The sequence below is a fragment of the Babylonia areolata genome, chromosome 20 (assembly GCF_041734735.1).
Source record: "Babylonia areolata isolate BAREFJ2019XMU chromosome 20, ASM4173473v1, whole genome shotgun sequence".
Taxonomy (NCBI): domain Eukaryota; kingdom Metazoa; phylum Mollusca; class Gastropoda; order Neogastropoda; family Buccinidae; genus Babylonia; species Babylonia areolata.
This window is the reverse complement of record NC_134895.1, coordinates 35,297,834-35,314,674: the sequence shown is the minus strand read 5'-3', so window position 1 is coordinate 35,314,674 and position 16,841 is coordinate 35,297,834. Positions and strand designations below refer to the sequence as shown.

Below are 16,841 nucleotides of genomic sequence, written 5' to 3'. Positions count from 1 at the left end.
ATAACTGCCTTGCTGCAGACGATTTTTCGGACCTTGCAAGATGGCTGCACGTTAGTTTTGCGCCGGGCTGAATCTATATGAAACCCGAATACAGTGAACCTCAAAATAAGTCGAAAACCGCTGAGGAAAAAAATGGGTTAGAAATTCTACTGTTGGTATCGTTTCATCCATGCACGAAAATCGCCATCCCTGAATTTAGGATTTGCCGTTGGATAGGTCACCGAATTAAGGACACTGAAATAACTAGGGTTTGCTGTTTAAATAGGACTCTGAAGGTAGGATTCTAGTAAAGGATTTACCATTGTTAAAACAAGTCCCTGGATATAGGATTCTGAAATAGGACTTGTCGTAAGAACAGGTCCCAGAATTTAGAAAAAAAAAAAGGGGGGACTGGCCTTTAAAACCGGTCCCTGTGTTCAGAATACTAAAATAGGACTTGCCGTTATAACAGTTCCTTGATTGTAGGTTACTAAAACAGGGCCTGTCATTAACAACAAAAGGTCCCTGGATTTTTGGATACTAAAATATTGTATAGTGTACTACTCTTTTGTCACATCAGATTTCTCCATATGACATGTTGGGCTGCTCTCCCCAGGGAGAGCGCGTGGCTATAGTGAGAGCGCCATACTTTTTTTCCCCCCGTGCCTGCAAGTGTATTTATTTTCCTATCAAGGTTGATGTTTTTTCTACAGAATATTTGTGCCAGGGGCAACAACCCATTCTTGTTGGCGTGGGTTCTCCTTTTCGCGCGCTAAGTGCGTGCTGCGCACAGGACCTCGCTTTATCGTCTCACCCGAGTGACTATCGTCCAGACCACCGCTGACACATGGTCTTAGTGGAGAGGGGGAATGGGGGAGAAAAAATACATACATACAGGCGGAGTGTGGGATTCGAACCAGCGCGCTCAGATTGTCTCGCTTCCTTAGCGGACGCGTTAGCCACTATAGGTCAATGTATGATAGTCAGTCGTATACGACTTTTGACCATCAGAACAGCAGAGGGGAAGGCAACTGCTGTCTCGACTATCTGGGCTACCTTTTTTTTCTTCTTTTTTTTTTTTCGTGGCGAGTGTCTTGCCCAAGTTCTACCCCCCACTCTCTCGGCTCAAGAGGGTTTTAAGGACAGTCAGTGTTGGGATGGTTCCGGAAGGCCAACCAGCACCCAAGTCTGCAGCGCTAGGAGCCAGTGCAATTTTGCCTCCTAGTGTGAGTCATAATCTTTCACGAAAGACTTAAGCTGTAAATGACTTCCTGTTTACACTGGAGAAACCATTGATCATTACAGCTCTCACTTCGCTGTTGGCCCAACTGTATAACCTTATGTCAGTCTGTGACATGGGATACAGAGAACACAGGAGTCAGCAGGTGATTGCAATGAACGGAAGGGAACATAGTACTGAGGATGATGTGCCAGACAATAAAAACTTTTTAAGTATTGAAACATTTGCCAGAAGTTTTGTTAATTTTTTTTTTTTAATCTGAGTGATAGGAAGCCAATGGAGTTTTAGCCAGCAGAGGTTGACGTGCCAGAAAAAAAAGGGAAAAAAAGTATTGAAACACTTGTAACCAATTCTCTGAGTGATAGGAAGCCAGTGGAGTTTAGCCAGCACTGAGAGGTTTTAGTGCGCAGGGCGTTGGGCCTCAATAATTATTATTATTATTATTATTATTATTACGACGATCCCTTAACACCATTCCCCACCAGACATGAAGCTGGGCAGGAACCTGGCCCGCACCTTCCTCGACTACTACAAGCTGATGGGCTACATCAGCGCCAAGCCCTCCAGCTCCGTCTTGCCAAAGCCGGGCGCCACCCGACCCCGCCCGGACCGCCGCCAGGCCGACCGCGGGGAGCGCGGGGACCCGTCCGCCTTCAACAACAACAGCAGCGCCTCCTCCGGCGCCCAGCCGACGGAGAGGGCCGCCACAGACCCGGCGGCCGCCGCACAGCACAGAGAGAGAGGAGGAGGGCATGACGGGCCCGGCGGTGGTGGGGGGCAGTTTGGGGGTGGTGGTGGTGGCAGGTGGGTTCTGTTGTTACTGTTGTTGTTGTTGGTGGTGGTGGTGGTGGTGGTGGTAGTAATTGTAATTTTGTATTTGTAATCTCTTTGTTGTCACAGATTTCTCTTGTGTGAAATTCTCCCCAGGGAGAACGCGTCGCTACACTGAGAGCGCCACCCATTTTTTTTTTTGGTATTTTTTCCTGCGTGCAGTTTTATTTGTTTTTCCTATCGAAGTGGATTTTTCTACTGAAGTTTGCAAGGGACAATCCTGGTAGTAGTTGTAGTTGTAGTCTTCCTCTTTTATTTTCATTATCGTTGTTATTGTTATTGTGTTGGTTCTTCTTCTTTTGGTATCATTGTTAGCAGCAGTACTGTTGTTATTGTTATTGGCAGATGGGTTCGCCTGTTTTTTGGTGGGGATGTATGTTTGGTATTATTGATAGTGTTGTTACGTTATCAGTATTGTTGTTGTTGTTGGTGGTGGTGGTGGTAGTATTTCTGAAGGGGCCAGAGGAGAACGGTTTGGTGGTGGCAGGTGATATAAAATGATGTGTTGTGACAACAACCAACTACTACAACAAAAAGTGACTATACAATACAATGAAACATTTTGCTTTAAACCCCTTTTTTTTCTTCTTCTTTTTTTTTTTTCCTAATCAGATTCGACCGAGGTTTGAACCGCGAGGAGCCGCGGTCCTTCCGGCGTGGAGAGCTGAGTCTGAACGGGACGGGGTCCACCTTCGCTGAACCCGGCACCCTGCAGAGACCACGCCGCTTCTAGTCAACAGACGCACCGCGAGACACGTTTCACTAGTTTTTTAGACACCGCCATAGCAGTATGATGACACTTGGTTGACAAAAAAAAAAAAAAAAAAAAAAAAGAGGGGGCATTTCCAAACGTTACCCCCGGCCCCTTACCACCAACCAGTCATTTCGATACTGGGTATTTTTCTCTTTCTTCTTTTTTTTGTTGTTTTCGTTTTTCGGGGTGGGGGTTGGGGGTGGGGTTAATATTGATATCATTGTTATGTGAAAACAATAAATGTCCTCTTTGTCAGTTTTGTTGGAATGAAAATTCTCTCTCTCTCTCTCTCTCTCTCTCTCTCTCTCTCTCTCTGTCTCCCTGTTTTCTCTTCCGCATCTTCTTCTAGATAGTACTTTTTTTTTCTTAGTCATGTTGTACCTAGTCTCTTGTGATATTGATATATTAAAGTGAAATTCCTGTTTGTCGGCTGTTTTTAGGCTGTGAAGTATTTTTCCCCATACCCTTTTCTCCTCTTTTTCCTTCATCGTCTTCTTCTTCTTCTTCTTCTTCCTGCTCGTTCTCCCCTTTTCCTTCTTCTAGTCCTCTTACGTAGTAAATACCGCGGTAGTGTGCCACGTCTCATGACATCAGTGCAAAGTGAAGTTCCTGTTAGTATTTAGCCCAGACTGTTTCTCCTCTTTTTCTCCTCCTCCCTTGTCTAATCCTTCTAGACAGTGAACATACTCATACTGTAGTTTTAAATCTTGTTGGCATTATTATTAAGTGTATCTTTCTTCCACCTGTGTGGTTCTTTGTGTTCCATCACAGAGGACAGGTGAGAGGTAAAGGAGGAGGACGGGGTGCGGTGGGGGATGGGGTGAGGGTGGAGGTGGGTCAGTCCTCTTCAGCTTGCACTGGTCACTCTCGCAGTTCTCTGGCGGCCTTGGTAGTGCCGCGTGTCTGAGTGACGGCTGATGTTGCAGGGTGTTGTGAGGTCAAACCCACCGTAGCATCGCGTTGGTCTTTTATCTTCAACAGAGTGAGGTGATGACATTCGTTTTAAAAGCACTTTGTCGGTGTGTTTGTTGTTGTTGTTGTTGTGTTTTTTTACATTTGCTAACAGCCGGTACTGTCTTCCTTCTCTTGGTGTAGATTTTTTTAAAGCATCTTGATCTCCGATTGGTTGTTAGAGAGATGTCTGTCATTGACTGGTTGTCTATCATTGATTGGCTGTGGGAATGATTGCAGTAATGTACATCTCTGATTGGCTGTGGAAATGTCTGTTTTTCATTGGCTGTGATACGTCTGTCTCTGATTGGCTGTGGAACTGTGTATCTCTGATTGGTTGTGGAAATGTCTGTCAATGTGGAAATGTCTGTTCTGAGTGGCGTTAGTAATGTTCGTCTCTGACTGGCTGTGGCAATGTCCATCACTTGATTGGTCATGGCAGTGTCTGTTTCTGATTGACATAGGAAGTCTCCATCATTGACTGGCTGTGGTAATGTCTGTGACCGGTTGTGGAAATGTCACTGATTGGTTCTGCAGTTGAATGGCTGTGTGTAGGTGTCTTTCTGCTTAGTCACAAAACTCTGTGTGTGTGTGTGTGTGTGTGTGTGTGTGTGTGAAACAGCTGATCTGTTGAAGAGTGGTGATCAGTCATACGTCTTCCTTCCTGGTCAGATGATCAGTCAGGTACCACAGGAATTTTGTGGTTGTAGCTTCTCTTCTCTGATCAGCTAGAGTCACTGAATGTTTGTATGGTGAATGCTGACATGGGGGAACAAACACGCAGCTTGGGTCTGCACCCATTCCAGTGACAAATGTCACATAAAACGATTCCACTTTGAGCAGTGTGTTTAACGACATCTGGATCTACTGTATTGATTTTGCTCTGTAAGCACTGATCTTAATATCTGGGTTATACCCAGCGTCTTAAACAAATAGAAGTTCAGTTTGCTAACGTTTCAGGGTTTTTCAAACCTACATTTCACATCGTTTTGCTAAAAGTAAATGTTATATGAGTGGTGTAGCAGGAAAAGTGGTGAAGGCATTGCTGAGACAGGGCTATCGTACATCTTTTCCTTTCTTTTTTTTTCTTTTTTTTTGAATGATTAGGTCACAGAGTCTACTGACATCATTATGTTCGTTATCTTCAGTTTCCGAAGGTCCTTGATAATTCAAAATGTTATTTCATTTCCAGGCTTGGTAGAAACACACACACACACACACACACACACACACACACACACACACACACACACACACACGGAAGTCATTTGAAGGAATCTCCGTGAAACTGTTCAGGGTTTCCATCCTAATAATAGCCATCCAGCTTTCAGGTCAGGGGAGACATGATAATGTCAAAATACCCAGGATATTTGTGCAGCAATCGAGAGAAATGCTGATGTCTTCCAGAAGCAATAAAGACATGTGAGCTGATTGATGTAACTCTTCTGCCACAGTTGCTTCCCACACCCTTTTCGGTTTATTCGCTTATCATTGTCATTTTCTTATTGATTGTCTTATTCTGGAACATTGATTATTGATTCATTTATGTATTCCTTTTCCTCTTCTTCACCGCATCCTTTCTTCTCACTTTCTTTTCCTTTTTTCAACCCTTCACCCATCTCTCTGTTACCTTTCTGTCTCTCGTCCACGTGTGTGTGTGTGTGTGTGTGTGTGTGTCTGCACGTGTTTGTGTGTGTGTGTGTGTGCAGCCCAGCTCGTACACAATCTCTCCTCACCTTTCCCTTGTTCCCTGTATCCAACACACAGTAGTGAGTTGTCCTCACATTTTTTTCCCATTTTTCAACCCGACACCAGCTAACAAGTTTGTGTGCCCCGAGTGAGAGCAAGGCTGAAATTACCTCTGTGAATATTTGGATTTTTACCACCTTCAACTTACATGGTCAGTCGTTTCCACAAGACCCGGCAGTCGATTTCTAACTTCCCAACATTCTGCAAGGTAAAGGTAAGATTTTGTAATTCAGCATTGCAGAACAAATCTTAAGAAAAAAAAGAACAAAAAAAGTATTCAACGATGGGTTAAAAAAAAATTGGAATGGCATTCATTCTGCTCCGAAAATATACACAGACTTTTACAGCTTGTTCAAAAATCGGTTGAGCAGGTTACCAGGATCTGTTGTTATTTCTTGCTGTTACTACTGCTTTCATCGATGAAGACCTGACCATTTGACGGGCGCAATAGCCGCGTGGTTAAAGCGTTGGACTTTCAATCTGATGGTCCCGGGTACGAATCACGGTAACGGCGCCTGGTGGGTAAAGGGTGGAGATTTTTCCGATCTCCCAGGTCAACATAATTATGTGCAGACCTGCTAGTGCCTGAACCCCCTTCGTGTGTATACGCACGCAGAAGATCAAATACGCACGTTAAAGATCCTTTAACCCATGTCAGTGTTCGGTGGGTTATGGAGACACGAAAATACCCAGCATGCATGAAGCACGACAGAGTCATCGGCAAGTCGATGTTGGTCGTGTAACGGAAAGAAGATTTGTTTGTACACTAGTCAGACATCTGTTTCCTATTTTCCCTCCTTTGTTTTTGTAAGAGGAAGTAGTGTGGCATGGATGAATCAGTCTGCTGCTTTGACGTCTCCTTGAAACTGAAACGTGACAAACTGGTCAATGAAATTAAACCCCAAAACATTATAAAAAAAAATGTGAAGATGCCCTTTGATTATATTCGTACCTGACATTTCCAGAAGATCAGTTTGTTTTTTGTAATATACTTGCAAACTGTAATCATAGTTAGCCGTCTTCTTGATGACAGATATGGTAAATTTCACTCTTTGTTTCTTATAATTTGTTCTTCTTTCTTCTTCTTTCCGTTACACGACCAACATCTGTTTAGCCTATATCTAGCATTTTTTTTGTTTTGGGTTTTTTTTCTGTTTGTTTTTTCTTTAGATACCAACAACCATCCTATTATTTTTGTTGCATGCGGCCTCACAAATTTGTTCCAAGGTTCATCACACACTCACACACACACACACACACACACACACACACACACACATATATATATATATATATATATATATATATATATATGTGTGTGTGTGTGTGTGTGTGTGTGTGTGATAGTCGTGTCCGACAATGACCATCAGAACAGCAGATCGATGAGGCAACTGCTGTCCCGACTATTTGGGCAAGAATTTGATTATAGTGGAGAGTGTCTTGCCCAAATTACATCCCCACTCCCTCGGCCAAGATCGAGGGTTTTAGGACAGTCGGCGTTGGGATGGTTCCCGTTGGCCAACTAGCCCCCAAGGCTGCATCATTAAGAACCAGTGCAATTTTGCCTCCTAGTTTGAGTCATAGTCCTTCACAAAAGACTAAGCTGTAAAAGATTCCCCATTGCATTAGAGAAACCATTGACAATACAGTTCTCTCTTTGCTGAAACAGAAACTCGCGGCAGTTTAGCTGTTCCAACATAATAAGTTATCCCGATTCCAAGCGGTGCACCAGGACTCGAACCACTGACCTCATAGACCTGCGTACGTGGCTGACAGACGTCCAGCACTGATAACCGCTTGGCTGCCAACACCCACCCCGCGATATCTGTTCTCAATCTGTACACCTATAGTAGTAACCTTTCCCCATTTTCGCAGCAGTAGTATCAGCACACACGAAACATATGGTAGGTACCCTGTTCCCAGACATAAAACACTCCAAAGTCATCCGCTGCTCTCTTTCTCAGTCTCTAGATCTTACACTTGGAGTGAACTCCCTCTTTCGCTTCATCAGATCTCTGAACTCGAAGAACTTGTTAGACGTCTGAGGCCTGGGTAAGCCTGTTCGTCATTCTGTAGGTTAAAAAAAAAAAAAATCACGTTTGTTGGCATGCGCCGACTACCATTATGTGTGCTCTCAGCTCTTTCAAGTCTGGCTTGAAAACCCAACTTCTTTTTCCAAGAATAGCTCCCCTCTCCAGTCCAATTTCCGGTCTGAATTTTCTGTAGCATTCTGTAGGTAAAATCACGAACTTTTACTATTCGTCTTTTATCTCCCTGAATCCGAGATAATGCTTGTATGTGAATGACTGGCGTGAAAAGGCTTTGATTTTGCCTCTGCACAAGAAAAAAAAAGTGCTATAAAGTACTATTATTGTTATTATCAAATGGAAATAGAGCCGTTGAAAGATGTTTCAGCAGACACACTTGGTCCAAAACTGTCATCAGTTCAATTCAGAGGGTGAACTCCTGGGACGAGGACCAAAACAGAAGCAAAATATATTTTGAAGATATATCTATACGTGGTTGTTTCATGAGTTCGATTGTTATGTCTCGTTTTTCTTCCATGGTGATTTTTTTTTTTTTTTTTTTTTTTTTAAGGGGAAGTGATGTTTTGATATTCATGATAAAATATGTTGAAAAACAATTGAGATCTGTGTGTTTGTGTTTCCTTTTTTTTTTCTTTTTTTTTTTTTTAACCCATTTTTGTATGTATTGAACAGAAGTGATGAAATAAAAGTCATTTTTTTGCATGAAACCTTAATGGATTTGCCTTCTGTCACTATTTATTTCAACGGTGAACACAAAACACTACCTGCTGTGGTGAATTAAGGAATGGTTCAGTCAGTTTTGTAGGCATTACAGAATGGTTCAGTAAGTATATTGCAGTTACGAAAGAATGGTTCAAGAATTCTTGTATTAAATAATGGTTCAGTAAGTCTTGTCGTGTATGAAATAATGGTTCAGTAAGTATATTGCAGTTATGAAAGCATGGTTCAGCGATTCTTCTCATGTATTCAAGAATGGTTCAGTAAGTCTTGTCATTATTAAAGAATTGTTCAGTAAGTCTTCTCATGTATTAAAGAATGGTTCAGTAAGTCTTCTCATGTATTAAAGAATGGTTCAATAAGTCTTCTCGTGTATTAAAGAATGGTTCAGTAAGTCTTGTCATGTATTAAAGAATGGTTCAGTAAGTCTTGTCATGTATTAAAGAATGGTTCAGTAAGTCTTCTCGTGTATTAAAGAATGGTTCAGTAAATCTTGTCATGTATTAAAGAATGGTTCAGTAATCTTGTTGTCTATTAAAGAATGGTTCAGTAAGTCTTGTCATGTATTAAAGAATGGTTCAGTAATCTTGTTGTCTATTACAGAATGGTTCAGTTCAGTGCAGAGTGTGGTTCTTTAAGCCTTGCAGTTATATCTTGTACAACATAATGGTTCAGTACAGTGAAAAGAGTGGTTCTGTAAGCCATGTAGTTAAATAAAGAATGATTCAGTAAACCTTGCCATGTGTTAAAAAATGATTCAGTAAATCTTGTCATGTGTCAAAGTACGGTTTAGTAAATCCTGTAGTGTACTACAGGATGGTTCAGTTCAGTCGCAAAGGATGGTTATGTAAGCCTTGAAGTTAAATAAAGAATGGTACTATAAATCTTGTAGTGTTTCACAGGATGGTTCAGTAAATCTTGTAGTGTACTACAATTCAGCACAGTGCAAATGATCGTTCTGTAAGCTTTGTTGTTCAATACAGTAAATTTTGTAGTGTATTACAAAATGGTTCAGTAAGTCTTTTAGTGTCCTACAGAATGGTTCAGTACAGTGCAAAGGATGGTTCTTTAAGCCTTGTAGTGAAAGAATGGCTCAGTAAATTCTGTAGTATACTCCAGAGTGGTTCAGTAAATGTTGTGGTGTACTACAGAATGCTTCAGTACAATACAAAGGACGGTTCTGTAAGCCTTGTAGTTAAATGCATCATAGATAGGGGCTTTGAACCTCCTTGTTCAACATCATTGTACATATACATGTTGTGTTGATGTGACCGATATGTCTTAAATTGCATTGACACTTGGTACAGTATTATTGCTTCTTTTTTTTTTTTTCTTACTGACTTTCTTGTTACATGGTCTGTGATAGAGATCTTGGTGAAGTAGTATTATGGGGTGGTGTGACTGTATATGTTGGGCCAACCTCCAGTCTGTTGGCAGTCAAAGCTTCATGTTTTGATAGGAAAGGTTCTTTTTTTGTTTGTTTGTTAGTTTTGTTGTTGCTGTTGTGTGCGTGTATGTGTGTGTGTGTGTGTTCAGATTTTTCTTTTCAGTGATTGGACTTTATTGTGTGGATTGTGTATGAAATTAATTATGTTTTGTGTTGTTTTATTGTGATGTCCTCTTTCATTGTTTGTGAGTATGTGGGGGAGGGGGGTTGTTCCAGGTGTATTTTTGTGTGCAAGTGTATACATGTGTTAGTGCCATTTCTGTTGGAGGGGAAAAAGTACCGTACATCCCCCCCCCACCCAACCCCCCTCACCCCCATCATCTTCTTAGCAGTGCTGGTATTGCATAACCCAAAACATACCTGACTGTTGGAAAGAACTACTACCTGCATTCCATCAAAAACTAAAGATTTTTTTTTTTTTTTTTTTTAAAGAAAGAAAGAAAGAAAAAGTCCCCAAAGACATGACTGAAAGGTGTTGATTGCAATCATCAGAGTTGATTCTGCACATAAACAAAATATTCACAGTTTGAAAGTCAGAATTAGAAGACAATGTTTTCCTGTCATGAACGTTCTCAGCATCGTGTGTGCACTGTAGAAAAAAATCCAGCCATATACCGGTCGCAGTTGCTGTCAGTGCTGAATGGAGAAACTGAAAATGGCTTTGCCTCAGTATCTCTGTTGTTGCAGCTCAGCAAAATGTCTCCCCAAAGCCGCATTGTGAAGTAAGGTGATCAGGTTCTTATTGTAGTAATTAAAAATACAGGTCTCGGGCCATGTCAGTTAGTACGGATTTTTGAAAAAGTGAAACATTACTGGATGAGAAATGGAATGCCAGTCTGTGATTTTTGTGTTGCAAGCAAGACCAAATGGTTGTGTTGTATCCTTTTTTTTTTTTTTCTTTTTTTTTGTTGTTGTTGTTTTTGTTTGTTTTTTCAGTCTCTTGTCACATCATAAATTTCGTTTTCTAAAACATTTTCATTCTATCCACAGGAAAAGTAATTGCAATAAGACAACTCCCTCCCCCCCATCAGCCTTCCCCCCACCCTCCCCAGCTTCTAAATGAATTTTGTATCAACAGTTTTATTGAAATTGTCTAAACTGGCGTGTAATTTGATTCTTCTTGTATTCCGCTCTAAATCAGCTAAAAAATATTATTTAAAAAAAAAAAGTAATCCGTTTTTCCCCTGAGAAATTTCAGCTATGCAGACACATGTTTGAAGATTTTGGATAGTCTCATGACTATAACTATGGCGTGAGTTAATTGGTTTTGCAGTTTACCATATACTTTGCATACTAAAATTCAAATTATTTTGACTTATTTGTAAGATCATAAGTACATGCTGAGTCAACACTTATGATTATTGATATGACTGCAGGCCTTATTAATAAAGATCTTTTTCTTCCTTTCTTTCTTTCCATTACACGACTAACATCAACTTGCCAGTGGATCTGTCATGGTTGATGCGTGCTGGGTATTTTCCTGTATCCATAACCCACCGACCACTGACATGGATCACAGGGTCTTTAATGTGCGTATCTGATCTTTTGCATGCAAACACACATGAAGGGGGTTCAGCATTAGCAGGTCTGCACACAGGTTGAATTGGGTGATCAGAGAAATCTCCACCGTTCAACCACTGCCAAAAACCAGGGATTGAATTCTGGAAACTTGGGTGAGCATCCAAGATGTCTAACCATTGAGCCACAGTGCCCATCACATTTCTCACAGTATAATATACAAACACTTTTTCCTGTTGAAAACAGCTGAAAATCTCAGTAGCATTGACCAGTTTCAGAGGTCACACTATCTTCCATTAGGGGTTTTTGTGTGTGTGGTGTTTTGGTTTTTTTTTTGTTTGTTTTAATGGGAGGTGAACGAGGAAGAAGAAGTTTGTTTGTTTGGGTTTTTTTGTCTTGTTTTGTTGTTTCTTTTATTTACAGATAAAATGTTGCATGAATTGACGATTGAATATTTACAAACTAAGCTTATTGTGATCTGGTGAATAAACAACTGTGACAATCTGTTACTATCAATATTTTTTAGTCATATGTTTATTTCATTACTATTGATAGTATGACCTGTCTCAAGCTGATTAAAGATCCTGACAAAAAGCAAGAATCTGTAGACAAGTGAAAAACATATTTATCAATTTTGCAAGGTAATATTTTGCTTCAAGTTATTGTTATTTTTACTGTTATTGGTCAGTTTCCCCAAGAATAACCCCACCACATTTTCAGATTGGTTTTCGATGTATCCAAAAAAAAAAAAAAAAAAAAGGTCTGTGAAAGCAGCCTTGTCTGTAGAATGTGAATGAGTATGTGTGAATATCAGCGTGTGTGGAGAGAGAAGGTGACTGATGCTATGATACAACTGTTTCCAGTGTGCAGATAGATTTGTTTGAATCAGTTGCAGTGTTTTTTGGGGTTTTGTTGGTTTGTTTGTTTGTTTCCTTGTTTGTCTGTTTTGCTGCTGCTTTTTGAGAGGATGTTGATTTCAATATTTATCCTAAACATAACCCCACACACACATACACTACAGACACATACACTACTGTAGCAGATTCATCGACAAGTGGATGTTGGCTACCCATCCAGAGGAAGAAGAAGAAGACACACATGATGCACATACATGCATACACACGCACGCTCACACACATACATACACATACACACACACATGCATATATATATCACAGTTAGCATCTTAATGGATTTATTACTGTATAATTTTAGAAGCAGAAAAGAAAAAAACAAAAGCTAGCCATCAAAAGACATTTCTGTATTATGACTTTGCTCACCAGCCTTCCAAGCTCTGTCTCTCTGCAGAGTATCTTGATCTGAGAGATCTGGATGTGATATGAAAAGAATCATTTAAACTTCCTTAAAATTTCTGTGTCCAACAGTGTTTTTCTTGATCATTATTCTTTTTTGAACAAAGGGGGGAAAAAACATCATTGCACAGCTCAAATCAAGTGTGCTGGCATATACCTTGACATTCTTTAAATGATTTTTGAATAGTATATATGTTATTAATTTGTTTGTTTTCTTATTTGTTATTTATTAAATACTACTAAAATAAACATTTTCAATGATGTGTGTTATGTATGGCAGATAATGGATGCTTGGATGAACACTAATGACAGTTTTGATCTTGTGTGCTAGGTGAGAGATGGAGAGAGACAAGACTGAAGACACAACCAGATAAGCACTGGTGTGGATTGTTTGGGGGGAGGGAGGGGAGGGGGGGTTGTTTTTTCACGTCTTTTTACATCAAGGCCCTGCCCTGAACTTGTTCTTCAGAAAACAGTACTAAACAAAGGCATAAGAATGATGTCATAAAATATACAGAAAAGAACATAAAACACACACACACGCACACAGACACCCCAATCCGAATGTTAGAATGATATTGTTGTGTTGAGAAGTGAGGAGAAAAGGAGAGGGGGGAGTAAAGGGGGTGAGACAGAGAGAGATGGGGGTTGCAGTGACAACCTGTGTCATCACCTCGGTGTATCTCTTTACACTACCCTGTCTATCTGCCAGATGTCCAGCTGACACTGTGTGCAACAGCTGTCTGAATTCATTGGATTTTAGAGCCCCATTGAGAGGTCTTTGTCAATTAACCACCATCTGTGGTGGTTGTTTTTTTACGTTCTAAACAGTGTGAATGTGTGTGTTGGGGAGGTGGTGGTGGTGGTGGGAGGGGAGGGGGTCATGCATGTATCCAGAATGGAAGACCACCACTTACTCAAGACTGTTCTGTGGGGTGAACTATCATTGGTCACTACAACAGAAGCACACCCCGCCAAAAGTGTTAACAAAGACACACTGAAGAAGGCCCTCACAGCATGCGAAATCAACCCCCTCAACTGATGGAATACCCAGGCATGCTGACCCAAATGTCTGGTGCCACTATATCTACCCACCTTTGTCAGCACCTATGAAACAAGCCCTCGTGCCAGCCTGGAAGAGAAGTTCACATACACACACACACACAAAAGAGAACCCACCACAGACAACCCTGCAGCCTCTGTGGAGGGATCTGCCGATCTTGAACAGTACTTGTCAGCCACCAGCACGTGTGTACACACAGAGGACGAAAGTGGTCTGATCTTCATATTAAACTTTGATGCAGATGTCTTCCCCAGCATCTCCGATAGTTTTCAATGTGTGTGAGCACTTGACAACACAAAACACCTGCAGTCTGTTTCATTCACTACTTTTTGGGGGGTGTATGTGTGTGTGTGCGTGCGTTTGTTTTTTGTTGTTTTTTTGGGGGGGGTTTTTTGGTGGTGTTCTGGAGTTGACAGAATAAGGGGATTCTCTACCAGAGTAACTTTCATTTATCTGTAGTGATACGGTTGGATGAATATTAAGTATTTCACATCTTATGTATCAGTTGATGTGGAGGTGGATGTACTTACTGGTGTGTTCTTTGTGATGAAAATGTGTCTGGTTCACAGGAAGTTTTTGGATTTTCTTCTTGTGGCCCTGATATGACCATTCCAGTCAGCTTGGCTTAATATACCTATTATCTCTCCTTTTCACTCACTCTTCACAGGCATTCTGGGTATTTTCATGCATCAAAATATTTATTTCAATGGCCAAGACATGCAGTCAGATTTGAACATGATGTACACATTGTGATTATGTATTAAATCATGATGACCTTACATCTCTCAAACAAATAATACATGATATACATATTTCGTGCCAGGTGGGGTGGGGGTGTGGGGAATGAGGGTGACAGGAGTGTGTGTGGGGGGAGGGGGTGGGGGGGGGCGCTGGGGAAGGGGGAGGGGGGGGGATGAAATACAGTGATGAGAGAGACATGTTGATATATGACAATGAGAGAGAGAGTGGCTTTACAAATCACTATTTTATCTTCAATAAGACAAATGGGAAGAAACAAAAATCAGTTTATACACTGCCACACTTATTTACCAACTTTAGACAGAGAAACCAATCATACACATCCAGTCCATATGAGCTTACACATGATCATACAAACAGTATACCAGTATATGATAATACTTTGTTGTAACCACGATATATCTGGTCAGGAAAACCATTATTCGTGGCAGATGTGGCACAATCATAAGTCCTGTATGTACAGCATTTCTGTCAAGGCGGCTAAGTCTGTGAACACTTGCCTTGGATAGTATGAAGATAAGATGGACAAGACAAAGTAACACTGAATGAAAATGACAAAAATTATGGGAGGGGGAAATAAAAAGAAATAAAAAAAATCAAGGACAGCACTACACAAAAAAAAAGTTTTGTTTTTGTTTTTTTTCTTCGCAGTATCTTTCACACAGAACGTTTTGAGAGGTCCCTGGGTGATTTTTGAATCATACCTTTATTTTTACTCCAGCATTTAATTCATAGAACATATTAAGAAACAAGATTTTTATAACTAGATTTAAAAATTTTAAAAAAGAGAAATCAACCAGAAATACTTCTTTTTCTTTCAACCCAGCTTCAGCTCATGTTCATTTGTTTACCAGTTCTGGACAACTGGAGTTATCAAGGGAGCTTATTCATGGATCGACCAACTGGTGGATGTGCACACATTCTCTTTGATCAAAATATAAATAGAATCAAGGCGCATCATGTTTGAAACCAAATCCCCGCAAAAGCACCGACCAGCAAATAAACACTTTTTTTCACACAGGATAAAGTGCACACTATCAGTGAAACTGCAAGGTGAAGGAATGGAAGACATCTACCCTAACAGACAGGAAAAAAAAAACAACTTTTTTCCTTCTCAGAACGCACACGCACACACTGTCTATTGGATGAAAACAGTATGACAAGCAATACCTCAGTTGTCTCACACACTCTCAACGAATGATACGATGATTACCGATCCATAAACCCCTCTCCTAACTGTTTATTTTTATATGTATGCATCCCACCCCCCCTTCTGTCCTGCATAAGTGTTGACTTTATTTTCTTTTATTTTTTTTAAGTGCTTGCATAAAAATACATTTCTCATCATATCGATTTGCTCATCTGTTCTGTGATAAACAGCCTGCCTGACCCATGCATTTTCCTTTCTGACAAATAGTACAGCAACGACCATCTTCCACTTAAACAACAATGATAGTGACTTAACAATGTGTTACGTAGTGTTCAATCAGGCTTCAGTTCTTGAAGTAAAAAAATCAACTGGTAAAATAACGTAGGAATATGTCACTGAAAGTCAAAATGTTTTCTTTTCTTTCTTTTTTAAAGTTGGGTGGGGTTGTTTTGGGGGTTTTTTTCAATGTTTTTTATACTTTTTTTTAATGAGAGGTTGCCTGCTTCATTGCTACCCCACAATAAAAATCAGCTTTTATTTGCACTGCTTCCATTTTAAGTAGCATTACTAAAGCCGCACATAAATGCACACACACACACACACAAATGAAATCAATAAGAAACTGACTTACCTAAAAAAAAAGATTAATGGATGGGATGCATATTTCACGATTAACCACTCCGCTGTTTATATCACATATTCACAAACAATCTAACCGCAATGGAAACAAACGTGCACCAAGCTAAATCAAGGTGACCGCTAACTCAACCTAAATCTGCCCTGAAAAAGTGGTGCAGTTAAATATAAACATTGCTGGACAAGACGGCCATTTATTTTTTCCCATTAAAAAAAAATACAAACACCAAGTAAATTAGCAGAGACAAGAGAGTGATACTCACCAGGAAAGAATACAGAAAGTGAACTGAGATCAGTGCCAAGGCAGTACACAGAAATCATAGTTATCGTCCTGTAAAACCTCAATATATCGGCACAATTCATCAACAAGTTTCCAAGCTTACCAGTGTTTTACGTACAAGTATAAAAAATAATCCTTCAGTACTACTTTGGCAGTAAAATAAAAAACAAACAAATCTTTCTACAGTTGTAACAACAATTTACCAACCATAAAACCTGTTATGAATGTTTTTTTCTCCACTATTATCTTTCACACAGCCAGGTGTCTACGTTAAGTGTAATACTTCCATTTACCTGAATCCACACACAAAAACTTTTTTTTCCAACTGAACCTCCAAGACGCCCACTTGAGCAATGCAAGGTAATGTGTGTGCTGAAAACTGGTGGGCGTTTCGTTCACTCTGGTG

General features: G+C 40.3%; 1 protein-coding gene across 1 annotated transcript in view; it reads left to right on the top strand.

Annotated features, from left to right (window-relative positions):
- The window catches only part of LOC143294923 (cytosolic carboxypeptidase 6-like), a 259,021-nt gene extending 256,102 nt beyond the window's left edge, over positions 1-2,919 (top strand). The window contains exons 11-12 of the mRNA XM_076606437.1: positions 1,705-2,023; positions 2,663-2,919. Coding sequence (XP_076462552.1) covers positions 1,705-2,023; positions 2,663-2,783 — 440 coding nt within the window. The 3' untranslated portion in view covers positions 2,784-2,919. The remainder of the gene's footprint in view (positions 1-1,704; positions 2,024-2,662) is intronic.
- Positions 2,920-16,841: the final 13,922 nt, after the last annotated feature.